At 46.7% G+C, this 26,741-nt stretch overlaps 1 protein-coding gene across 1 annotated transcript in view; it reads right to left on the bottom strand.

Annotated features, from left to right (window-relative positions):
• MB21D2 (Mab-21 domain containing 2) overlaps positions 1–23,995 on the bottom strand; it is an 82,743-nt gene extending 58,748 nt beyond the window's left edge. Inside the window, exon 1 of the mRNA XM_037909434.2 lies at positions 23,376–23,995. Coding sequence (XP_037765362.1) covers positions 23,376–23,580 — 205 coding nt within the window. The 5' untranslated portion in view covers positions 23,581–23,995. The remainder of the gene's footprint in view (positions 1–23,375) is intronic.
• Positions 23,996–26,741: the final 2,746 nt, after the last annotated feature.

The raw sequence follows: 26,741 nt of genomic DNA, 5'->3' as shown, positions 1-26,741 counted from the left end.
AGCTAGGGACTCCCGAGTTCTAATCCTTGCTTTGACACTTAATATGCAGTGGTGTCATTTCTCCCCTCCCCTTACACTTCAGTTCTCTCTCTCTCCCCGACGCCTTTCAATGCGGTTTCCCTGCCTGTCCGTGTTTTGGGCGGATGAGGAGGCAGAGCTGCAAGTCAAATGCCTATTAGGAATAACACCACTGTTAGGGTTACCATACCTCTGTATTTTCCCGGACATGTCTGGCTTTTTGGTTCTTAAATCGCTGTCCGGAGGAATTTTTAAATATCTAATAACGTCCGGGTTTTGCCATTATTATTTTTCCCCAAAGAAGAACTGATCATTCAAGAAAGAGAATGAATGTTGATCACTCGAGAGAGTGCCCACTTTCCCCCCCTAGCTCCCAACGCTTGCGCCACGAAATGGCTGTTTTGTGTGGCTCGGAGGGAGGGGGCAGGAGGGGGAATACGGCACACTCAGGGGAGGAGGCGGGGCCAGGGCAGGGATTTGGGGAAGCGGTCCAATGGGGCAGGGAGGGGGCGGAGACTTTGGGGAAGGGGTGGGGCCGGGGGGGGCGCTAGCAAATTACCCCCCCGCCACTCCCCCCGGTGGAGTGTCCTCTTTTTTGAATGTTCAAATATGGTAACCCTAACCACTGTGCTCTCACACTCACGGAAAGTTCTATTATCTCTCCAGCTCCATTCATCTAACAGCTACACAGAAACAAGCGACAGGTGCCCCACTTTTGAGAGCGCTGGGCAGATCAATTAATCTCTCCCTAAGTCTCCCCACACAGGAAATGGGGACAGCAATATTGACTTACTCACTGAAAAGCTCTGTACAATCACCTCTGGGAAGCTGAAGAATGCTACGCAGAGCATTTAGCGTTGGGAGGCATTGTGCTGCAGTGGTTATGGCACGGCAAGACGACTCAGAACACCTGGATTCTATGCCTGCCTCTACCACTGACCTGCTATGTGACCCCGGGTAAGTCTCTTCCCCTCTCTGCACCTGTGTCCCCTACACACTTTTGTCTCCCCCGTCTCATTAGATTGTACAGCTCCCAGCACAATGGGATTCAAAACACAGTGAAAGATGGGCCCTGTCCTAAAGAGTTTACAATCTCAGTTGGATCTCTAAATACCAACAATAATTAGACATTTGCCCAAGATGCAGCATTTGGATCCAGATTTCAAACATTCCCCAAGCAGAGGAGACATCGGCAAACATGTGGGGGTGTTGGTTGAATCTCCATCTGATAACTAAGTTTCCCCCAACACAGGTCATAAAGCTGAACTGCCTCAATCCACCAACCACCAGCCTTGATAAGAACATAGGAACAGCCATACTGGGTCAGACCAATGGTCCATCTAACCAGTATCCTCTCATCCAACAGTGTCAGAGAGAGATGCCTCAGAGGGAACAGGGCAATTATCAAGTGATTCATCCCATGTCATCCACTCCCAGCTTCTGGCAGTCAGAGGTTTAGGACACCCAGATCATGGGGCTGCATCCCTGATTATCTTGGATAATAGTCATTGATGGACATAGGTGCGGGAACTAGGGGTGCTGCCGCACCCTCTGGCTTGAAGCGATTTCCATTAGATACAAGGTATATAGTTTGGTTCAATGGTTTTCAGCACCCCCTCTGTAAAAATTGTTCCAGCCCCCTGTTGATGGACCTATTCCTCCATGAACTTAGCAAATTCTTTTTTCAGCCTAATTATACTTTTGGCCTTCACAATAGCCCCTGGCAACAAGTTTCACAGATCAAAACTCTGTTTGTTATGGCCTTTCCTGAACTCTGTCCAGCTGTACATGGCAGAAGAACATGTTTTGACAGGGACATTAACCTTCTAAACAGATGTATATTTGTGGTTCCTGTGTAGATTGCTAGGGGCGATCACACAATACAATTGCCGAGCTGCCTCTGCATGTGATGTATTGCGTGTCATGTGTTTGTCTTGGCCAAACAGAAAGTTTGCTTCTGCCATGTGGCATTTAATGGAGATGGTCGACTGTAGGAGCAAGAGGTTTTTAAATTAGATTTTTAGCTTCCAAATATAGCCTGGAGACGAAGACAGTGAAAAATGCTCCCATTAAACACTGGATCAGCGTGACTTAAAAAGAAAAAGAAAGAATTGAGTGATTTGAACTGCAATGCTGGGATTTAATTTGCTGGAGACTTTCTTAATCACAGTTATTTTGTACAAGTTTCAGCTTTCAATTCCATGCCTTTTTAAAAATAGTTCTTAGACACTTTTTTTTTTTTTTTTTTTTTTTTAAAGACTTGGAGTATTGGGAACTTTGGAATTTTTTTTTCTTGACTTTAAGATTGGAGTCCTCTGCATCGCTTGTGCTCATGTCTAAACTGCAAAGAGCAGAATGATTTGAAATGTATCAGGAGTTAGTTTATTTCCTCTTCAGAGATGGGCCAAAAACTCAAATAGCTTTATCTGACCACTTGGTTCATATCCCATTTCTTCCCAAAAAGTTGAAAGATCAGATAAGCAGTATGGTCAACAGCAAAAATTCAAAAAATTATGAGATTTAAAAAAAAATTGTTCTTCTATGTCTCCTCTTTTCTTCAAGCCTTTAGGATGCACTCAGGTCACACTTTTCAAACTTTTCTTGGCCACAGTCACGTTAGAAAATTATTTAAAGAATGAAAAACCCAAATCTGATCCATTATGAGTGCGTTGCAGTGGTCTATGCAATTCTGCATGGACCACATTTCAGCGGCACAATGCACAGGCGTGGTCTTGGAGTTTTCTGCTCCAGTTGGTATTGACGCCATCCCTGTGGAGACACTGCTTGGTAGGCTGTTCATGAGGGTGCTAAGGAGAAATGTTCTAAGGCTGAGCTGAGTGTCCTGGGGGGCAGGGAAGGAGGGGAGAGAGTGAGTGTGAAGGTGCTCAGCACTTGAGTCCTCTCTTTCCCCGAATCCCTCCCTGCCAAAGCAGAGTTATCTGTATGGGATAAGGGAGGCTATGTGCAGGCCTGGACTGGCCAGGAAATGGTCCCATGAATAATGCAATTTCATTCTTGTCTACATACATGCATTTGCAGCAGTTCAGTTAAACCAGTGCAGGCCCCTGTGTGGAAATCTTATTTTGGTTTAGCTTACACCTGTTCCTAGCTGACTCCAGCTAAACAGAAATAAACCTGGTTTACACTGAAATAAAAAACCTCCACGCAGCCCTTTTCAATCAGTTTAAAATAGGGCCGTAAGTTATGTTGACCTAGCTCCGTGTGGAGCAGAACCCTTCAGCTCTTTTTGATATAGCAGTTGTCTTGGGAAAAGTGGTTAGTCTCTTGCCCTGTGCAAAATGTTCCCATCAAAGTCACCCAGACCGAGTGTGAGGGACAATGTGTTTGTGAACCCTGGCTTGTTCCGTGTCCATGAAATGGGCCTCCTGGGAAACACCAGCTGGCCTCTCAGCCAAAGTGGCCAGGGAATCTCCCTCCGCACTGCCTGTTCCCTCTGGAGGCTCAAACTCAGGCCTGCAAATGAATCTACCAAGGATGGCTCCCACTTCTAGAGCCCGCGAACCAAGCTTATGGGCGCCAGAGAGCGCGCCGAGCCCTGTGGCATCAGGCTCAGCAGGCTTTGTGCCGTAGGCTATAGACAAATAGCTTGCCTGCATGTGCACACTAACCCATCATCTTGTGGGGTCCTACCTCACAAACAGGGGGTTAAAAAAACCCACACCCCACTCTCCGCCAGCCCCGGGAACGTGGGCTCTGAGCACAGCCCCAGGAATGGTCTGCTCTAAGCACAGCTCCTCTGGGGCGGTATCTGAGGAATGTGGCCTGGGCTGCCTCCAGTCTCTCCGTTCTGACTGAAAAATGTAAAAAGCTTCGATGGGGCAGCGATCTTGGTGCTCCAGTCCCATTGTAATTGTTTACAGCGTTATTTAATGGAAGATTTATTTGCCTGTGAAAGTTGCATTGGAACAGCAGGAGCCCAGCATCAAAGGCCTGGTTCAGAGGCCTCTCCGTCATCCCTAGCACAAAGTAGATTCTTTCCCCGCACCCCTCGTTTTAGAAGCTTTCAGACGTCAGTGACTGCGGATTAGTGAAGAGGCTGCAGTTAACATTTTAACGCCAAAAATCACAGGGGTAATTAAACTGGGGATTGGTCACACTGTTCTGTCCAAGGAGGTAAAAGGGGTCTGTGGGGAAAAAGGAGCAGGAAAGGTGGAGACAAACTGGCATCCTCCCCCTGTTCCCTCCCTCCATAGCCCTCTAATCTCAGTTTGTCTTGCTTAACTCTGGGACGGCTTCTAGCTGCTCCGACTGGACCTGTTCACATTGATGGAAGTTCTGCCACCGGCTGAAGGGAGCGGGCGGCTCGCGATGGTGGTCTCTGTTCAAGGCCTTTTGTGCTCAAACCCTGCAGACAGCTCTCCACTGCTACAATGATCAACACCCCCCAAAACACATCTTTCAAGATCCAGGCATCCCACACGTGCCTATCACAACAATGGGTGGTGTTCCTCATCCAGTGCACTAAATGCCCCAACAAGAAGTATGTGGGTACAACCAGACAATCACTGCGCTCTCGGATGAACTCGCACAGGAAAATGATAGAAAGACAAAAACACCCTATCACCCATGGGTGAACACTTTTCACAAAGCCATCACTCTATACCTGACCTATCAGTCCTCATCCTCAAAGGAAACCAGCACAAACACCCCAAAAGACAAGCCTGGGAGTTTAAATTCATTACCCTTCCAGGCACCAAAAATCACAGACTGAACAGACACTGGATTTATGGCACATTACAACAATCTGTAACCCACTAACTAACCTTCTCTTTTTGTCTTATGACTGCAGACGTGTTAACGGGCCTCCCTGCCTTGAATAGTCCCTTACAATATGTGCTACCTACAATCCATTCCACCTTGCAATTTGCAGTGACACTGGGAGTTCCTTTCCCAGGCCTGAAGAAGAGCTCTGTGAGGCTCGAAACCTTGTCTCTCCCACCACCAGAAGCTGGTCCAATTAACAGAAAGATATTCCCTCCCCCACCTCATTTCCCTGTTCATAGCCGTCAGCTGGCTGTCTCTATGCCCCTGGCCCATGAGGGGGAGCACTCTGTACCTCTGGCAGATGGGGAAATGCTGCGGAAAGTCTGTCCACTTTCTCCTTGGTCCCTCTCCCTGTGTGTTAGAAACATGCTGATGCAGCAATTGTGGGTTTTTAATTGTAGCCTCTGCACAGTGCACTGGCCCATGAGAGGGCATGCTAGCTGGGGTCCAGTAGCGTACCTGGGAATGTCACTGCAGGTCTGCAGGCACACAATTCATATGAACGTCGGCATTTAACCCCTCACTTTAGTTAACAATGTTATTTAAAGCTATTAAAAAGCTGGTGGTAGAACAAAGGACAAACTAGGCAAGTGGCTAGAGCCGGAAGCATCCATCCCGACATGCATGTAAATGCAGGATTTCTGTGCATTCAGGGACACGTCTATTCTCTGCACCAAGCTGGGAAGGGAAGTAATCCCAAGCCGTGGTCTGCAGCTTAGCACTGCAGACACTACTGCGGCTCCAACATGCACCGCACCCCACCCCCAGCCCCGGGTGAGGAAATGACCAGCTTACATTAGCTATGGACCCACTGGTCCATGTGTCTCCTTCCCAAGCACCCTACCCCGCCCCACTCATGTGCTAGGGTGCAGTGAGCCCCCACTGAGCTGTGCCTGATGGAGGAAAAAAACCAAAGTTTTTTAACACTATGGCATCCTAAAGTTATACCCCACCTCGCCTGTGACAGAACCACCTCTGTCCTGCTGGGGACCTGGCTTGTCTGCTACAAAAGTAGGGATAAAGTCGATCCCTTATTCTCCTACTGGGACAGACTTTTTTTTTTTTTTTTAAATGGGGTTGGTTTATTATGGTACCACTCCCAAACTGCTAAAGGCTCAAGATCTGCACATAGCACCGCCACGCCCAGTGGGTGATGGTCTTGCGAACACTGGTGACCCTATGGCTGCCGGGTGGGCTGATGAGTTACAGGAGCTGTTCACAGCACAAGACGGTAATGAGCACAGTCACTGCTGCCTGGTTCACGAGTGACCCACGTGGCACAAGTTGGAGGCCCCACACCGGTGCCCAACACTCATCCCCTCCGGCTCCACGGGGCTTCAAAGGCAGATGGTGTTGGGCATGAACAAACAGAGGCCCTCATCAGTGCCTCTCCCTGGCAGCTCCCCACCAGACACTTACAGATTTACTGAGTGGTGTAACAGTGCTTAGAGCTGTGGGGCTGGGAGTTGGATGCCTGAGTTGTACTCTGAATGGTGCCCTTGACTCCACGCACATTCAACTGCTGCACCTTGCTTTACCCAGCAGTAAAATGAAGATATGCTGATAGACCGCTGTACGGGACTGCATATGTGGCAATCATAATTTAATGGAATTTTGATGCCTCTTAGCTGCAGTTAAAGAAAGGTGGGGGCGGGGCGGAATCCGGACCCAGCTCGAATAACAGATTCCCTTAGGGAGAAGGAAGAGTATCTTCAGCGAGGGAGCATTTGCATCTTAGATAAATTCGTTAATGTACCTAGAATGCTTTGAAATGGGCAAAGTGCTTTATAAATGCTGAGGATCGTTATTTATTATTGTCTTGGTGCGCAAGGGCAGAAGCAGTGCTATTTAGAGAGGCAAATTAAGAACAACAGGGGGTCTCTTGACAAGCTGTATTTTCTTCTCTCCAAACGCAGCCGCGGAAAGGGGAGCTGATGTTCCAGGGTGGGCTGAGCCTGTTCGAGGACAAACACTGCTGCACTTCCATCCACTCAGACACCAAATTAAAGAAATACATCCCTTTCCAGAGGAGCTCATCCGGGGTTGCCACTCCATGTCAAGTGGGAGTAGGATCAGGCCCCAACTGAATAAATGATTTCTTTTGTTGGTTTTAAGTCATACAAGATGTGTGTTTAATCAAATAGGAAAGATCAAGTGAATTCATTGTGCAAAATTCAATATACAGAAGTGCCATCTTAACACTGTCATCTTAAAATAGATACATCATAGAGAAGCAAGTTTATTTGCCTGCATAATAAAGTGTCTTAGGATTATTAAAGCTGAAAACTGCTCTTAACAAGCCAATTCTAATACACATTTGCTAATTCTAAAGTTTGAAGACGTGACCCAACTATACCCTAAAAGCTCAAAAGCCAGAAGGCAAATAAGATACCCCCTTTAAAAAAAAAAGAAAAAAAATCCCATGATTTTGGGGGCTGACTTCTGATTCGTAACTGTTTGGGGTCAGCAGTGCTGCCTTCAGGTTGTCAACGCTGCAATGTCCAGGGGACAGACACCCTAAGAGTGTACGCATTCCCAAAACAATAAATTTAGTGGGAATGTGTGGTTTTATGAAACCTTGCATTCTTTACATATCCACAAGAGCCATTCGGGAATCTTACTTGCATTAGAAATGCAGCATCAAGGACTTGAACACTTTAATGAGTGATTCTGATCAGGTTTCTCTAAAAAAATGACAGGTTTCAGAGTAGCAGCCATGTTAGTCTGTATTTGCAAAAAGAAAAGGAGTACTTGTGGCACCTTAGAGACTAAGAAATTTATTTGAGCAAAGCTTTCGTGAGCTGCATCCAATAGAATTTTAGTTATAAGCTAGGGACGCATCAATTAGAAGTAACAGAGGAGGAGAAGGACCTTGGAGTATTGGTTGATCATAGGATGACTATGAGTCGCCAATGTGATATGGCCGTGAAAAAAGCTAATGCGGTCTTGGGATGCATCAGGAGAGGTATTTCCAGTAGGGATAAGGAGGTTTTAGTACCGTTATACAAGGCACTGGTGAGAACTCACCTGGAATACTGGGTGCAGTTCTGGTCTCCCATGTTTAAGAAGGATGAATTCAAACTGGAACAGGTACAGAGAAGGGCTACTAGGATGATCCGAGGAATGGAAAACTTGTCTTATGAAAGGAGACTCAAGGAACTTGGTTTGTTTAGCCTAACTAAAAGAAGGTTGAGGGGAGATATGATTGCTCTCTATAAATATATCAGAGGGATAAATACCAGAGAGGGAGAGGAATTATTTAAGCTCAGTACTAATGTGGACACAAGAACAAATGGATATAAACTGGCCACCAGGAAATTTAGACTTGAAATTAGAAGAGTGTTTCTAACCATCAGAGGAGTGAAGTTTTGGAATAGCCTTCCAAGGGAAGCAGTGGGGGCAAAAGATCTATCTGGCTTTAAGATTAAACTCGATAAGTTTATGGAGGAGATGGTATGATGGGATAACATGGTTTTGGTAATTAAATATTCATGGTAAATAGGCCCAATGGCCTGTGATGGGATATTAGATGGGGTGGGATCTGAGTTACCCAGGAAAGAATTTTCTGTAGTATCTGGCTGGTGAATCTTGCCCATATGCTCAGGGTTTAGCTGATCGCCATATTTAGGGTCGGGAAGGAATTTTCCTCCAGGGCACATTGGAAGAGGCCCTGGAGGTTTTTCGCCTTCCTCTTTAGCATGGGGCACAGGTCACTTGCTGGAGGATTCTCTGCTCCTTTAAGTCTTTAAACTACGATTTGAGGAGTTCAATAGCACAGATATAGGTGTGAGGTTTTTTGCAGGAGTGGTGGGTGAAATTCTGTGGCCTGCATTGTGCAGGAGGTCAGACTAGATGATCATAATGGTCCCTTCTGACCTAAATATCTATGAATCTATGAAGTGAGCTGTAGCTCACGAAAGCTTATGCTCAAATAAATTCGTTAGTCTCTAAGGTGCCACAAGTCCTCCTTTTCTGTTTTCTAAAAAAATGTAATCAAGCGAAATTCTTCCCTCCGACAGATGAATGCTATGAAATCCTCATGCCTTTGTTTTCTGTGTACTGCCCCGTTAAGTTTCTGAGACCTCTGCATGCAGAGAAAGCAGTCGTTTAGTTCTCCGAGCTGCTGCAGCTTGTACAATCTGCACTCAGACTTGTGTTCTTTCTTGTTATTGTCTCTAATCTAGAAGCCATTTAGCATGTGGCTAGAAGACGTCTGCAGGCAGCGCCTCCCCCGTCAACTTCAGGTTTGGCCCAGCGAGCTGGGGGATACCTACAATCTTTAAAAACTGCACTGTGTGCAGCGAACAAAAGGAAGATTTGGGAAGTAGACTACTGCTCAGTTGGGAAAGAGGACTGAAGAGCTGTTGGAATGCCAGTCCTTACCTGTCTCCCCATAGAAATGCAAACACCTCGTTGTGCGTGGCAAACAATATGACGTTACTAAACACTACCGGAGTCTTGAATGGCAGTGAGTCACCACTCACGGACGAGCTGTACAGGCAGTAGAGTGCGTCGGAGTTCTAATATTTCAGCAGCTGAAAAATTGGAAGCTGCACAATAATTATCCCAACGTGCAGGTCGAGTAGAGGTGGTTGTAAGAAAGGAAGAGAGGTGAATTCAGACACCTTTGAGCCACAGAAACGGTATAACTCTGACTGTGGGCAAAACAAGTGCATCTAAAAGGAGATTAAGTAGGACTTTGTATTCAGGAAATGCCTTAATTTGCACTCCATTGCTTCTTTCTTCTTTGCTGTAAACTCCAGATTCTTCAATGCACTGGACTGTGTTGCAGAGAAACTCATTCAGCAGCAGCAAAACAAGCTTATGGACATCCATCTCCCCGCACACATGAGAGTTTGCAGATTCCTGAAAAATGCCCTGCAGTTCAGGTTCGGCCACACTGAGCCAAGGATGGAGATTAGAGTGATCCACTTTGACACTCATCAGTAACGTGTCACAAAGGATTAAATGATTACATCATGAAATGACTGCAAATGCAGCCCTCCATCTGTGCTAAGTTACAGATTTACTAAAAGAATTAAAAAAAATAAACCTGAAGCATCTCCTGCCTCATGTATTAGAGCCAAATGCAGCTGTAAATGCAGGTTTTACATACAAACCTAAGAACGGCCAAACTGGGTCAGACCAAAGGTCCATCTAGCCCAGTATCCTGTCTTCCGATAGTGGCCAGTGCGATGTGCCCCAGAGGGAAGGAACAGAACAGATAATCATCAAGTGATCCATCCCCTGTCGCCCACTCCCAGCTTCTGGCAAACAGAGGCTAGGGACACCACCCCTGTCCATCCTGGCTAACAGCCATTGATGGACCTCTCCTCCACAAACTTCTCTAGTTCTTTTTGGAATCATGTTATAGTCCTGGCCTTCACAACATCCTCTGGCAAGGAGTTCCACAGTCTGACTGTGTGTCGTGTGAAAAAATACTTCCATTTGTTTTAAACCTACTGCCTATTAAATTCATTTGATGACCCTAAGTTCTTGTGTCATGAGAAGGAGTACATAACACTTCCTTAAATACTTTCTCCACACCAGTCATGATTTTATAGACCTCTATCACATCCCCCCTTAGTCGTCTCTTTTCCAAGCTGAAAAGTCCCAGCCTTATTAATCTCTCCTCATATGGCAGTTGTTCCATACCCCTAATCATTTTTGTTGTCCTCTTCTGAACCTTTTCCAATATATCTTTTTTGAGATGCGGTGACATCTGCACACAGTATTCAAGATGTGGGCGTACTATGGATTTATATAGAGGCAATATGATATTTTCTGTCTTATTATCTATCTCTTTCTTAATGATTCCCAACATTGTTCAACATCTTCATTAATGATCTGGATGATGGGATGGATTGCACCCACAGCTAGTTCGTGGATGACACTAAGCTCTGGGGAGAGGTAGATACACTGGAGGGTAGGGATAGGGTCCAGAGTGACCTACACAAATTGGAGGATCAGGCCAAAAGAAATCTGATGAAGTTCAGCAAGGACAAGTGCAGAGTCCTGCACTTAGGACAGAAGAATCCCATGTACCACTACAGGATGGGGACCGACTGGCTAAGCGGCAGTTCTGCAGAAAAGGACTTGGAGATTACAGTGGATGAGAAACTGGATATGAGTCAGCAGCGTGCCCTTGTTGCCAAGAAGGCTAACGGCATATTGGGCTGCAGTAGTAGGAGCATTGCCAGAAGATGGAGGGAAGTGATTATTCCCCTCTATTCGGCACTGGTGAGGCCACACCTGGAGTACTGCGTCCAGTTTTGGGTCCCCCACTACAGAAAGGATGTGGACAAATTGGAGAGAGTCCAGCAGAGGGCAATGAAAATGATCGGGGGCTGGGGCACATGACTTATGGGAAGAGGCTGACGGAACTGGGTTTATTTAGTCTGCAGAAAAGAAGAGTGAGGGGGATTTGATCACAGCCTTTAACTACCTGAAGGGGGGTTCCAAAGAGGATGGAGCTCGGCTGTTTTCATAGAACTATCCACAATGACTTCAAGATCTCTTTCTTGAGTGGTAACAGCTAATTTAGACCCCATCATTTTATATGTATAGTTGGGGTTGTGTTTGCCAATGTGCATTACTTTATCAACACTGAATTTCACCTGCTATTTTGTTACCCAGTCACCCAATTTTGAGAGATCCTTTTGTAGCTCTTCGTAGTCTGCCTTGGATTTACCTATCTTGAGTAGTTTTGTATCATCTGAAAATTTTGCCACTTCACTGTTTACCCCTTTTTCCAGATCATTTATGAATATGTTGAATAGGACTGGTCCTAGTACAGACCTCTGGGGGACACCACTATTTACCTCTCTACATTCTGAAAACTGACCATTTATTCCTACCATTTGTTTCCTATCTTCTAACCAGTTACCAGTCCATGAGAGGACCTTCCCTCTTATCCCATGACAGCTCACTTTGCTTAAGAGCCTTTGGTGAGGGACCTTCTCAATGACTTTCTGAAAATCTAAGTACACTATCTCCACTGGATCCCCCTTGTCCACATGCTTGTTGATCCCCTCAAAGAATTCTAGTAGATTGGTGAGGCATGATTTCCCTTTACAAAAACCATGTTGACTCTTCCCCAGCTAATTATGTTCATCTATGTGTATGACAATTCTCTTCTTTACTATAGTTTCAACCAGTTTGCCCAGTACTAAAGTCAGGCGTACAGGCCTGTAATTGCCAGGATCACCTCTGGAGCACTTTTAAAAATTGGTGTCACATTAGCTATCTTCCAGTCATTTGGTACAGAAGCTGATTTAAATGATAGGTTACAGACTATAGTTAGTAATTCTGCAATTTCACATTTGAGTTCCTTCAGAATTCTTGGGTGAAGACCATATGGTCCTGGTGACTTATTACTGTTTAGTTTGTCAATTTGTTCCAAAACCTTCTCTAATGACACCTCAATCTGGGACAGTTCCTCAGATTTGTCACCTAAAAAGACTCAGGTTTGGGAATCTCCCTCACATCCTCAACCACGAAGACTGATGCAAAGAATTCATGTAGTTTCTCCGCAATGGCCTTATCGTCCTTGAGTGATCATTTAGCATCTCGATCGTCCAGTGGCCCCACTGGTTGCTTAGCAGGCTTCCTGCTTCTGATGTACGTAAAAAAAAAATTGCTATTAATTTTTTTGAGTCTTTGGCGAGCTGTTCCTCAAATTCTTTATTGGCCTTCCTAATTATATTTTTACACTTCATTTGCCAGTGTTTATGCTCCTTTCTATTTTCCTCACTAGGATTTAAACTTGCACTTTTTGTCTCTCACTGCTTCTTTTACTTTGTTGTTTAACCACGGTGGCACTTTTTTGGTTCTCTTATGGTGTTTTTTAATGTGGGGTATACATTTAAGTTGAGCCTCTATTATGGTGTCTTTAAAAAGTTTCCACGCAGCTTGCAGGGATTTCACTTTTGGCCCTGTACCTTTTAATTTTTGTTAAACTAACTTCCTCATTTTTGTGTAGTCCCCCTTTCTGAAATTAAATGCTACAGTGTTGGGCTGCTGTGGTGTTTTCCCCATCACAGAGATGTTAAATAATTATATTATGGTCACTATTACCACACGGTCCAGCTCTATTAACCTCTTGGACCAGATCCTGTGCTCCACATAGGACTAAATCAAGAATTGCCTCTCCTCTTGTGGGTTCCAGGACTCGCCGCCCCAAGAAGCAGTGATTTAATGGGCAGAAGAGAAGCAGAGAAGTTAATTGCGTTTGTCTGAACCTTTGAGACTATGAAGGAATGATTAGTAAGGAAACATAATCCTTACAATCACAAGCTTTCTGTACAGGGGCACACTGACTAACCTCCTTCCCTCAAGGCCGGTTCTTAGCACAATCTCAAAAGGTCCCACCATATGCGTGGAAAAGCTAAGGCCATGTCTACACTACCACTTTTGTCAGTATAACTTATATCGCTCGGGGGTGTGAACAGAACACCCCCCAGAGGAAGGTAAAAGTTCCACTGACAGAAGCATTGGTGCAGACAGCACTACGTTGGTGGGAGAGCTCTCCCGCCAGCATGGAGCGGCTACGCGAGCGATCCTACAGTGGCTCAGCTGCATCGGTACAGCTGTGCCACTCTAAGAGTGCTGGTGATGGCCTCAGACAAGAGACGTTTTAGAATGAAAGCACATGGGCTAGTATCTCAGGCCAAGCTCTCCTGCTTTGTGGCAGGAACCTAGGTTGTACTTCTCAGTAGTTCTGTGCGTACTCAGCAATTCTGGACAAGCTAACTTTCATTAATGAGCACCCACAGTGCCGAGAGGTGGGAGTATTCCACATAGCATGATGCGCTTGGAAAAGGAAAAACCCTACATTCAACCACTTCTACTTTTCATAACACAAATCACAGCCGCAGGCTGAGTGTTTGTCACACAGTGTGATCACACTCTTTCCTGGGTCCTTGTGGTTACCCACACCAGTATCCGTGGTTTCAACAATATATGATAGTTATCACTTTCTGTCCCAGATTGCTGTTCCCTGCTGCTCTGTGAGCTTGGACCCACACCAGCTCCAGCTGAAGCCAGGACTGTACTTTTAACTGCAGTTTGTAAGGAGCTTTGGGAACCTACTGCATAAGACCTAAGATTATTTGCTAGACCTTAGTAAGTAGGTCACTTTGTAACCTCTCTCTGAGGCCAAGCCACTTGATCAGCACACAAGAAGGGCGCATCAGTGCCTTCCTCCAGTGTTTCTTTGAATACTTTCTGGAGCTTGCTGGTCAGTAATGCATGCCCTAAGCCAGATATGGCCTCACCACAGCCTTAGCAGAAAGAACTGCCCTACAGTGATCTACTGCTCAAGACCTGCAGCAATGCAATGCGGAGTTGCTGTATTTTAGACTAATAGTACAGCAAACTGAAGTATTCTTCTTAAAGGTCATGATCTTAGTCTTCAAAATGTTATTCCCCTTCAACATTGCCTGGAACACGGTCGCTAGCAGTTCTGGGCCACAGCTGTCACACTCCTGCAGCTACACCTCATTTCTGACATTACAACAGCCTGTAGAGACCCCAACCAAGATGACAGCCCCTTGCAGTAGGCCATACACAGACACACCAAGCCAGCCCGACACTACCAAGCCGAACAGGCTGCACAAGTAGAGGAAGAATTGTTATCCCCATTTTACAGACGGGCAACTGAGGCACAGACAGGTAAAGTTTCCAAAAATGCCCCAATCCCATTGAAAGTCAATAGACTCAGGCACTTGCCCAACTAGGGTAGGGCTGGGAACCGAACTCAGGTTTGAGGATTCCCAGTCCAAGGGCTTAACTACAGTCTATGAGGCAGTGATTCAAGTTGGTGTCATCAGTCTCCATTGTTCTGTGCCCGGAAGCCAGGCAGCACAGCACTATTAGCAGCCTCCTCTCCAAAGAGGCCTGGAAAGGAGCAGGAGGGAAGAAAAGCTAGTCCAGATCCCCGCCTCGTGGTTTCTGCATCTTAGCATTAAGTAATCGCTCCTCATTCAGAGCATTGTACTTTCCGCACCAACCCAATCAGCACAAAGTGCATGAACTGTACTTTAATTAATGCTCTAAATTAGACTAAATCATACTGTCTGACAGATGAAAGACAGCACATTAATAAGACCACTGTACTTTACTTAGCATCAAGGGTACCTTTGACGTGTGTGTTTAACAAATCAGTTCAAGGAAGGTTTGTTCCTTCTAATTTAAGCTACTGCAGAAGACAGAGAGGAGATCCACTGAAACAGGTCTTTGAAAATGAGAGAGGATGTATCTAAAAGGAGTACACGCATCGTAGGGATCAGGCCAGGTAAGCTCAAGATCGCTGCACGTACAGACCCGCAGATCAGAGTCCTGGGGCTGGCGGTTTGATACATCTGCCCAAGAGTCATTTCCCATCCACCAGCCAGCTGGGACAATTCATCCTCCCTCAGTAAGTAAGCTCTGGTGTGCGCACATCCACGCTGCAAGACAGCCCCCGTGCGACAGTGCCCATCACAGCTCCCCAGTTCTGCCTCAGAATGAGCAGCCGCCTGGCTCCATCCCTCCCAATCCACTCCAGCCACACGGCCCCGTACACCTACAAACCACAAATCGCACAGTGCCCCAATAATTCAACTAAGGTAGCACATAACTTCTTTACCAAACAGAAGATTATTACATTTTCATTTATAATCAGAGGCTATTTAAAAAAACGTTGCCCAGAGAGAGAGATGTATCTCCTTACTAGATGAATGGTAGGCAATTGGTGGTGAAGAGTGGGGCAGAATTAAGGAGGGTTTTTTCCAAAGTGCGCAACATGATTCCCCTCCCCCCGCCCCCTTCCCAATTCAGATCAAGGGGAGTTTAGCTCAGGAAGGAACTCCTGCTTGAAAAGAAGGGCTGAAGAATTGCAAAGGATATGGTTCTTTCCTTCCCAAACCATTAATCTCATTTTGGTAGTTCCACGATTTGTTTTAATGTCAGCTATGTATTTCAATGAACAGGCTAGCATCTATCGCTGCCGTCTCCTGGACGCAATCAGAATCACTCAACTCTGGGGCATAGGCCCTATACTGCCAACAGTAATTTTCCTTAGGTCAAGGGGTAGGTATGGTGCTTGAAAAACAGTGGGATCTGGATTCTATCCCTGCTGCTGCCGCCATGAAGTTCCAAGTGGACATGCTGTCACTGTTTATTTGTATTATTCTACTACATAGGAGCCCTCGTCATGGCCCAGGACCCCACTGTGCTAGGCACTGTCCAAACAGAAGAAAAAAAAACGGTCTCCTCTCCCAAAGCTTATAACCTAAGTAAAAGGAGACAACAGATGGGTTCAGATGGATGGAGGCGCACATGGGACAGCATTGGTCAGCATATGACGCAGTGGCCTCGGCACACCAAGAGCCTAGCCACTGTCGTGTTGTTTGGAGGCATCCCGGAAACGGAGAGTTTCCAGGAGGAATCTGAAGGAGGATAACAAGGTAGCTTCGTGGATGCCTACAGGGAGCTCCTCACCAGCTTGCAGGTCAACATGGGAGAAAGCATGATGGTGCTTGCTTGAAAATTTAACAAGTGAGTGACGGAGGCTGAGATCATGGGCCGATCAGAGGCAAGAGTAGACATCTCAATACTGAACGAGCGATGATGGGTGGGGTGAGGACAGCCCGTGAAGAGCCTTGAAAGTGAACAGAAGTAATCTGTGTTTACTGCGAGAAAGAGGGAGCCAGTGGAGGGATGCAGAGAGGGTGATATGCTCAAAGCCATAAGCTACGTAAGCGATCTTCGCAGCTGCATTCTGAATGGATGAGCGGGGCAAGACTGCATTTGTCAAGGCCAGAGAAAAGGATGTCGTGGTAATTGAGACAGGAGACGAGAGCCTGGACAAGGAGTTTGAGCTGTGTGGGTGGACAGTAAAGGCTGTATCTTAGGGCTTGTCTACGCTTACTGGAGGATTGACATGCAGCGATCGATGCATCAGTGGTCGATTTAGTGGGGCTCGTGAGGACCCGCTAAATTGACCGCAGATAGCTCTTCCGTCGACTCCTGTACTCCACCGGATCAAGAAGAGTAAGGGGAGTCAACGGGAGAGTGTCTCCCGTCAGTATCATGTAGTGTGGACCCCGCGGTAAATAGATCTAAGCTATGTTGACTTGAGTTACGCTATTCCTGTAACTCAAATTGCGTAGTTTAGATCAACTTTTCTCTGTAGTGTAGACAAGACCCCAGAGACATTATGCAGACAGAATTGGCAAGATTTAGACACAACTTAGATACCACTTGTCCTTGGACTTGATACAGGGTTCAGTGATAGGGAAAACAAGAAGAGGTTTGGTGTCTGCAAAGTCAAAAGTAAGTGTTGTTCAAATCTGTCTTCCATACTACCCAGGTCTCCCCGGTGTTTGCGGGCTTGAGAGTCTGAGGAGGGACAGACAATTCTGGTTGTGGTCACTTGATAACTATGATGACTTAGTCCTGCCATGAGTGCAGGGGACTGGACTAGATGACCTCTCGAAGTCCCTTCCAGTCCTACGATTCTGTGACAAACAAGCTGCAATTTGGCTAGAGCCCTGTTTTCCAATTGTAAAATAGTTTTGAAGTGGGGTGCGATTATAGCCATGGACCCCGAAGGAAACCCTGCACATGGACAGATCTTGTATGGACTGGCAGAGACACTGCATGGGTCTGAATGTGTGAAAAGAAAACCTTCAAAGCTAGAATTAAATCAAACGTGTCCTCTGCAGTGATTAACAAGAGAAATGATGGCCAAGCTGCAGAGTAGAGCCCCCAGAAATGCCCATTAAGCTTCAGAGCTGCCACCAATAGCTTTCCTAGAGAGACATTTTTGCATACTAGAGAAAAAATCTTCCGGGGGAAGTGTTTCCTAGAATTGCAAAGTTTAACCCCCCACCCACCCACCTTCCTAAGCAACTCCACCACTTGTGTCAATGTTCCTTATTTCTGCTGCCCCTTTGATTTGGATCTACTAAATAAAACTAACCAGCTGGCTAAGAGCAAGTGGAACAACTTGTTTCCAGGCTAGAAATATTCTAAGTCTGCTAATCGCATCTGTCTTGTTTATGCTGCGTTCGCGCTAGGTGTTCATGCAAAGTCACGTGGAAGAGAAAAAAAACAAAACAATTCACGTACCCTAGTTACCATCCTTCTGTAGGAACATAATTATCAATTGCCTTTAAAGCATAATTGGGCTTGGCAAGAATTCCCAAAATCCTTTACAAATATTTCCCCGGCCTTTAAGAACGGGTGTTGGGCAAGTTCTTGACAATCCTGCCTTGAGAATTTTTGTGCCCGGAAGACACGTTCTTCGCTATTAAACTAAACCGTCTGCACCACCACCTAACGTTTCAAAATAGTAGCCGAGTGACTTCTCCAGCTCATTCGCTCACCTGTCTCAGAGGCAGGTAGGATAAAGCTTCTCAAGCTGACTTCACTGCACAAAAGGTGCAGGGTTTTTATATTGAGATAAAAGAGACAAGCCACGTCTTTTAAATCTTGACTAGCCACATCCCAGTATTCCCCCGGGGGGGGGGGGGGGAGGCAGCATAAGGATAGGGTTGACTTCAACTAGCTACATCGAGGTACGAGCTACCTATGCCTTGTTTCCATCAGGATTTTGTATTGGAGATAGCTACCATTTTCTGCACCCAAGGGACAGCCTTAAATATAAACCCAGACACTCAGGGCCTGCAAGGAGAGGGACCCAGCAAAAGCCAGAGATGAAGGATACTGTGATGCAGAAGAAGGTTATTTTTAACAGCTGTGCGGTATGTATGCAATAGCACAGAGGCACATCAGCAAGGGGTGTTTAGTAATACAGACCTCAGAGTACGGTAGGCTCCTATCGTGATTGGCCTCTCTTGCAAAAGAGGGAGGAACAAAATCTTGACTCCAGAGAGATCATTCCACTCTGGTAGCTATTTCTGCTCCTCAGTACAGGACCAGAATCAAAGTCTCTCTCTCACCTACAATAGACAGTGGGTAACGTTTCCGAGAGTGCTTAACAGAAGTATCTTTGAGCCTAAGGCAGGATCTACATGAGACAATTTTACTGGCCTAGCTGTACTTGTTAGAAGTGAGTGGGGGGACGGGACCACAGGGTGTGGCAAGAACACCATTCCAACCAATATAGCTATGCCAACAAAAGCCCTGGTGTAGCTGCAGTCACACCAGCAGGAGTGTCCTTTCACTTGGATAAGCTGTCTCTCCCCGGGGGAGGTTTTCTGGTATAGCTCCCCCAGTACATCTATCCCAGCAAGCCCTTGTAAAGGTAGACAAGGCCAAAGGGCTCACAGAAAGTCACTGGGACTCAACCTGCAAACTCATATGAACTGCTTTGGAAAATCTTACCCGCCAGACCACCTGCCCTGTGTCAGAGGGCAGAACAACCACCACCCTTTCGAACGCCCATGAGATTGTCAGTAGACTCAGGCTGCAACGTTTGGACTTGCACACGCACACACACACACACACACACACACACACACCCCTCCCACCCCAAAGCTGTGTGGAGCTGAGGTTTTGTCCCTTCCCTCCTGTGGAGACTAGACCTATTTAGGCAACAAGCAAAACAGTCAAGGTTTGTGAAAATGGCCTCACTAAAGGATCAACATGAGTAACCCCGCACCCCTTCTCTATATGGCTATGAGCAAGCCTACGCCCACCTGGAACAAAGGGACAGTTACAGATCTACTTAAGGCTGTCAGCACACTTAGAAAGAAAAGAATCCAAGAGTCAGGACCCTTAAGAAACAAACCACAGTCTAGTCTGAGGCAGCAGCCGCAGTGCTAGGAACTTCGGAGCTCGGTTTCGTACTCAGGGCTCCTATTCCCAAGAGCTCAGCGTATGGTTTTAACAGTTCACATCTGGGCATCACGGCACGTTTTTATTCAGGCCCCAGAGAGGAATTAGCTGTGGATCAAGGAAGATTCTACGCAAAGGGCTGCAACAAAAGAAGAACTGAACCGCTCTGGCGAACGTAGGAGGCAGCGATAGCCACAACTCCAGCTGTCCTGGAGGGAACAGTCCCGCCTTGGATGAACACCCCAATAGGACTATTTTATCTAGATACTAAAGTGGTCGCCATCACAACAGTATCCAGGACACTTGTCAGGCACTGAGCAATCATCATCACAACAGCACTGTGAGGTCGGGAACCACTGCTTTCCTAAACCTATCCACAGAGACCTGAGAGCGAGTATAAGCGTCTTGTCCAAGGCCTCACAGAAGTCAGTGGTAGAGCTAAAAGTTAGACCCTGATCTCCAAAGTCCCAATAGTACAAGACCATTCTTCCTCCCCAATTTTCCCCATTTAGGACCCTAATTATGCAAGCCCCACCCATCTCCATCACTTAACAGACAGAAAATACAACCATGCAGCTACACTTCAAACAATCCTCAAGTGACGCTCAGCATAAACAGGGAAACTTACCCAGTAGGGCTCCCCCGCGCGCACACTTTCAGCGCTACGTCATTAACAGGACTGCGAGCTCTTTGGGAAAGCGTCGAGTTGTGCTACCACAACCCAAACGCCTGCTCCATCTAGGTCAGAGCCAGAAGGCTGCAGCTACGAGCATCTTCCCTAGCGTTTGGGGACATGGGCTGTTGGGACCCCGGTACCAGGTCTGAGGTAGCAGAACAGCAGTTCATTAACTCTTCCAGAGCTCAGCTGTCCAATAGCTATGGAGAAAAAGGGTATGGGACAGGGAAGCAAGAAATTCAACCTTTTAAATACCGATGCGAGAGGGTATTCTTCCACGGGGCCTGGGCCTGGAGTCCTTTCTCTGGCAAAATTCCTTCCACTGGAAGTGGTTTAATTTTGAAGATGGGACTCAAGCAAAACCTGCCCGACATGACGTATGAGAGAACATAGCTTCTGTGAAAACCCCATGTCAGTATGTAACAGCATGCTTCAGCCTGCAGAGTTGTACACGCAGCATTCTGACAGAAAGTGATTGATGTATATTCGGATAGATTTCAGACTCCACAATTACAGCTGAAGCAGTTCCCCCTTGGGCATTATATGGGCAGTGAAGCTTTGTTAATTTGTGTAAGCACCAAATATCCAAGAGTTTCTGATCTATCCTGAGCAGCTGGCCGTCAGGATGGCTAGGAAGAACTAGAAGGTGTGGTGCCACGCGAGTTTCTGTACTCACACCCAATGTCTGCCCGGGGGAGGGGAGACGTAAAGGTGAAGAAAGGCTACAGTGTTCTCTTCTGCACGGTCTGGCAGTTCTGAAAGATGCTGTCGCTATTTACAAACCAAAGAGCTTTGCCGATAAGTTATTGTGAGGCGGTCGCTCATTTCTACTTGTTGATGTTTTCCCCACACAAGCCCAGCTGAGAGGTTTGTCAGATCACGATAGTGGGTGGAACCCTGGCCTCACTGGCGAGAATGGCAGGACTCCCATTGACTTCACTGGGGCCAGAATTCCATGCAGGGAGGGGTTGTTTTGTTTTTTTTTAAAAAAGGAAGCAGGAAAAAGAAAACCCACCCACAAACCGCAGTTATAACCCGTGCCAGGCAGCATTTCAGTGCTTTGCCCTTGTTCTCAAGCCAAAATTAGTGAGTTACATTCTCTCCAGCCTTACATGAAAAAGAAAAAAAAATATGAGGACTTGTGGCACCTTAGAGACTCACACATTGATTAGAGCATAAGCTTTGGTGGGCTACAGCTCACTTCATCGGATGCATACAGTGGAAAATACAGTGGGGAGATTTTATATACGCAGAGAACATGAAACAATGGGTGTTACCATACACACTGTAAGGAGAGTGATCAGGTAAGGTGAGCTATTACCAGCAGGAGAGCGAGGGCTGGGCGGGGGAACCTTTTGTAGTGATAATCAAGGTGGGCCATTTCCAGCAGTTGACAAGAACGTCTGAGGAACAGTGGGGGGGAGGCGGGGGGGGGATAAACACGTGGAAATAGTTTTACTTTGTGTAGGTTTCAGAGTAGCAGCCGTGTTAGTCTGTATCCGCAAAAAGAAAAGGAGGACTTGTGGCACCTTAGAGACTCACAAATTTATTTGAGCACAAGCTTTCGTGAGCTACAGCTCATTTTATTGGATGCATAACGACACATCCACTCCCAGTCTTATTCAAGCCTAAATTAATTGTGTCCAGTTGGCAAATGAATTCCAATTCAACAGTCTCTCGTTGGAGTCTGTTTTTGAAGTTTTTTTGTTGAAGAATTGCCACTTTTAGGTCTCTAATCGAGTGACCAGAGAGACTGAAGTTTTTTTGAGTTTGGTTTTTGAATGTTATAATTCTTGACATCTGATTTGTGTCCATTTATTCTTTTACATAGAGACTGTCCGATTTGGCCAATGTCCATGGCAGAGGGGCATTGCTGGCACATGATGGCATCTATCACATTGGTAGATGTGCAGGTGAACGAGCCTCTGATAGCGTGGCTGACGTGATTAGGCCCTATGATAACACTGACTATCTGAATCCCAAAGCAAGCGTTTACTCATTAGCTCGTCATCCTAGATAACCAGAGTTCAGCAGGTAGTCGCTTGTGTAATGTAAGCACTGGACATTTATGACCAAAGAGGAAGGGATCAGTTAGCGATTTCTGGAATTTGCTATCATCATGTTTTCATATACAAATGCAGTAGATTAATTATTAATAAATTGATTCTGTGCAGCCACACACATGCATATGTACTTTACCTATTTAGTTACGTATATTATGCATTGGAGAGAAAGCAAGAGACACACCTTGAAACACAGAGCTATTTATTGACCCTACATTCTATTTCAATGGCTTGACCCCAGACTCTTAAATATCAGATAAAACTTTGAACCTGCCAAATATGTTTCACTCTTCTGTCAGTTTAATGAAAAAATGCTCGTGACGCTGATGTAAACCTGAAAGCTTGATTTCAAGGTCCATTACAAAGGATCCTTTCCTATTTTAAAGGTTTCTGTTTAGATGAATAATTTTTAACCAATGCAGGGTAAATATTCATCAGTGACTGCAGGTGCAGTTAAAACGTTAGTCACTCGGCATTTCATCTGTGCTAACTCTTTTGTCATCCAAGAGCAGGGGTGATTTAAGCAGTGGTGTGGTTTGCCATTTGTTTTAGTATCATTTAAGGATCCCCCACCCGTGATGAATCAAAGTTACGCGCAAACTAGAATTCTCCAGCGCAGCCACAGTCCCTTCCACAGGATAATTTATACCTTAGCAAGTTTTGCAACCAAGCCTAGAAACACAGCTCATGGGAGAGTGCTAGCAACTAAACCATCTGGCTACAACTATACCCGTGACCTGCAAATATATCACTAGCCTCCAGACATGAAAAGAACAATAAATAAATACCGGGGAGCGCCAGAGTGGCCTCGCCTGACCCCCTCCCCTCCCGAAGCCAGGAGTGTGCATCTCAATCAGCCCCACTCCAGCTCGGGGCTTGCACACCTATCGCCAGGAAGGAAGGTGTGTCATGCACTCGCACGGGGGACAGGAAAGAGAGTTTTAATTAAAAAAAAAAGGGGGGGGGGGGCTCAACCTGCCACAAATCAACCCCCGACCCCCATCCCCGCAGCCCAGGCTGGTCCGGAGCCCCCCACGCCCCCCGCTCACCGAGCATGGAGAAGATGAAGTCTTTGGCCGTGTGGATCTCCAGGGCTCGCTGGTCGTCGTACTCCCGCTGGTCGTGCTTGGTGAATTCCTGGATGAGTCTGTTCAATTCCTCCGTGCGGGCTCCGGACCTGAAATCGAGCTCGGGGCCGGCGGGCTTGCAGGGAGCGCCCAGGGGTCCGGGCTTGCTGGCGAGCGGCGCCGCCATCTTCGTGCACAGGAGACACCGGAGCTGGAGCAGGAGCTGGAGCAGCAGCGAGCCTCTCTCGGCGGGCCCGGGCTCGGGGCTCCCCTGGCGGCGGCGAGCTCGGCAGCCCGAGCCTCCCTCCCCCCGCGAGCGGGCGAGCTGGAAACAATGTGACAGTCACCAGCGCGCAGAGCAACAAGCGGCTGCCGCTGCCGACGCGAGCCCGGCGGCGCCGCGGAGCGAATTCCAGCCGAGCCCGTGCGGACGGCGGCGCCTGCTCCGAATCCAGCCCGGGGCGGGGCGCGGGATGCGGGGCGGCTCCTCCGGCCGCGGGGAGGCTCCGGCTCCGGCTCCTGGAGGCGCTGGTCGGTGCCGCTCCGAGCCGCGCCCTCCGCCGGGACCGGGCTGGCTCCGTGCGGCCTGAAAAGCGGGGCGGGCGCCCCCAGACCTGGCCCGGCCCCAGGGCACCGCCCAGTGTCTTCCCCAGGAATTGAAATGGGGGGGCAGGGCCGATGGGGGGGGTGAGACTGTGAGGGGGAATGGGGGGCTCTATGGCACCCCTAGTAAAAACTGAAAAATGTTTCATAACCCTTTTATTAGATTTAACTCATGTTTTAAAAGCCTCACAAAAATTAAATATGGGGGGGGGGGGGATAGCCGTGTTAGTCTGTATCCACAAAAACAACAAGGAGTCCAGTGGCACCTTAAAGACGAACAGATTTATTTGGGCATAAGCTTTCAAAAACCTCACTTCTTCAGCTGTATGGAGTGAAAGTTACAGATGCAGACATCAATATACTGACACAAGAAGGGAAGGGAGTTACCTCACAAGTGGAGAACCGGTGCTGACAGGGCCAATGCGATCCCAGTGGATGTGGTCCACTCCCAATAACAGAGGAGGAGGTGTCAATCCCAGGAGAGGCAAGGCTGCTTCTGTAATGAGCCAGCCACTCCCAGTCCCTATTCAAGCCCAGATTAATGGTGTTAAATTTGCAAATGAATTTTAGTTCTGCTGTTTCTCTTTGAAGTCTGTTTCTGAAGTTTTTTTGTTCAAGTATAGCTACTTTCAAATTAAAGTTGGCTACTCAAGCCTTCTATGAAGCACAACATCTACATCCTTCTTGGTTTCTTGTTATAATTTTGCACAACTCTGTTAATTAACTTCTTGAATGAAATGCGTTCATCTTTGGTGGCTTCTTATGTGTCTGGTACTTCCATTCCTTCAAGTGATATGCTCATTAGTTCATTCACATAATCAGGCAGAAGGCGACTTCTTTCAGAACACAAAATTCTATTCAATGAGGCAAAAGAACGCTCCACTGTAGCCGTTGTGACTGGGAGGAGCAAGAAATGAATTCCTACTTCTTTCATCCCAGGAAACAGAGCACAAAGATCGGGTCGAGCCACTAGTGATGATAAAAAAGAGGTTGAAGTCAAATCTTCATTCATTTGTCGTATGATCGTCCACTCTGTGTTCAAATTCTCTATTCCGTCCTGAGCACATGGCAGCCCCGTTGCTGGTAGAGCCTCACTCCACTCAACTGTCGGTGTTTTATAGGACAGGGATCTGTAAAAGCTACGTAGCAGTTGAGCAGAATCTAGAAGTCGCTGCTGTAGATTTTTAAGAATCAAGTCTGTGTACTTTTTCAGTTGTCTTAACAAACACTTCTTGTCCTCTTCACTTAAGGATTCAATATAAATGCCTTCATTCGTCAACTTCTGGACTGAAGTCTTTGCTTCTTCCAGTATTTTTTCAATGGATGGCTCTCTGATTGATCCAAATGTAGCTTCAATTGCTGAACAAAGATCTACTACTGTTGTAGCAGATGCCTGGATGGCATTGTTTAATGACCCAAGTGGTTTCAAGAATAGACTTGCAAGAGTCTTCTCTGAACGTAGTAGCAAAAGTAATCCACCAGCCTCACTACTTAGCTCCATCCCATCTTGGTAGATACTTTCCAAAGTCAGTAATAATGGCTGGAGTAATTTTAAGACAACAGCCAGGGATCGCTCATGAGAAAGCCAGAGGGTTTTCCCGGATTGGACTAATTTGAACTTCAGTCCCAGTGTATCTTCTATATTTTCCAAGATATTCTTTAGGACTCTTGCTGAAAAAAGAATATAATGAGGACATTAAATTTATAGCTTTTAAAATGTCTTTTGAAGAGTCTGCAGCTCGTACTAGTGCTAGTTGGAGTAGATGGCCTCTGCAGTGTGTATAGGAGAGACTAGGGTTACGCTTTTCTCTGAGCAAAGCTTGTGCTCCACCATGTCTTCCAGAGAAGTTTGCAGCTCCATCAAATGCACAAGCAGCCATCTGTTTGGGGCCAATTGACAAGCATTTAACTCTAAGATGTGGGTTGTCACAGATGCAGCCGATGTGTCTTCTGTAATTTGAACATCTAGAAATGCATCTACTGGCCTACCGCTGACATCAAGATAACATACACAATGACTTAATACTTGATGCCCATTTGCATCGGTGCATTTATTAGCCATGTGTGCAATTTTTTTGAATGTGGTGAGAGAGTTCTTCACTTTTTCAACTGTTGAATCTTTCACTGTTGCACCACATGCGTCTAGCCAGTCAGTTGAGTTTCTTGCAGAAAGACAGCGAGCATTTGCTGGTCTTGTTTGGAACCAGTGTTCAACTTCAGGATGAACAAGTGACAATGCACTTAACATTGGCCAACAGTTTGCAGTGTGTGGTATCTCTTGCTTTATAGAGTGTAGGATGCCACAGCCATGCTGGTTCGCATGAACTGTGTTGTGTCTCCAGCATTCTTAACAGCCTCATTAACACTCACCGGTGTTGTCCTTGGTCAGTGGAGACTCAGAGTTCAGAGGTGCTTTCACATGAGTTCACCTCCCAGGTCGGGGGCAAGACGGCACCTTGCTCATTCCTCCAGCTGCTCACTGTCCGCTCTGGCCACTGTTGTTCGTTGTGCCACCGTTCACTCCATCGCTCTGTTGCCAATGGCCCTGCGCTGTCACCTTCTGCTGCCACCTGCCACTGTGACCTCTGCGAGTGGGTCTCTTGAGGTTCCACCCAGCTCTCCGTGATTTCAGCTGAGCTCTCAGTGGGGGAACCGCGCTGCTGGTGCAGACTGGGCCGTCTCTGCCACAGAAACACTGTCCCACAGCCGATCTAAGCACTTAGACCTGATTATCAGTGATTTCAG

Source organism: Chelonia mydas, chromosome 9 (genome assembly GCF_015237465.2).
Source record: "Chelonia mydas isolate rCheMyd1 chromosome 9, rCheMyd1.pri.v2, whole genome shotgun sequence".
In the NCBI taxonomy this organism is placed as follows: Eukaryota; Metazoa; Chordata; order Testudines; family Cheloniidae; genus Chelonia; species Chelonia mydas.
The sequence above is the reverse complement of the archived record's forward strand: the minus strand, read 5'-3'. Positions and strand labels throughout refer to the sequence as shown.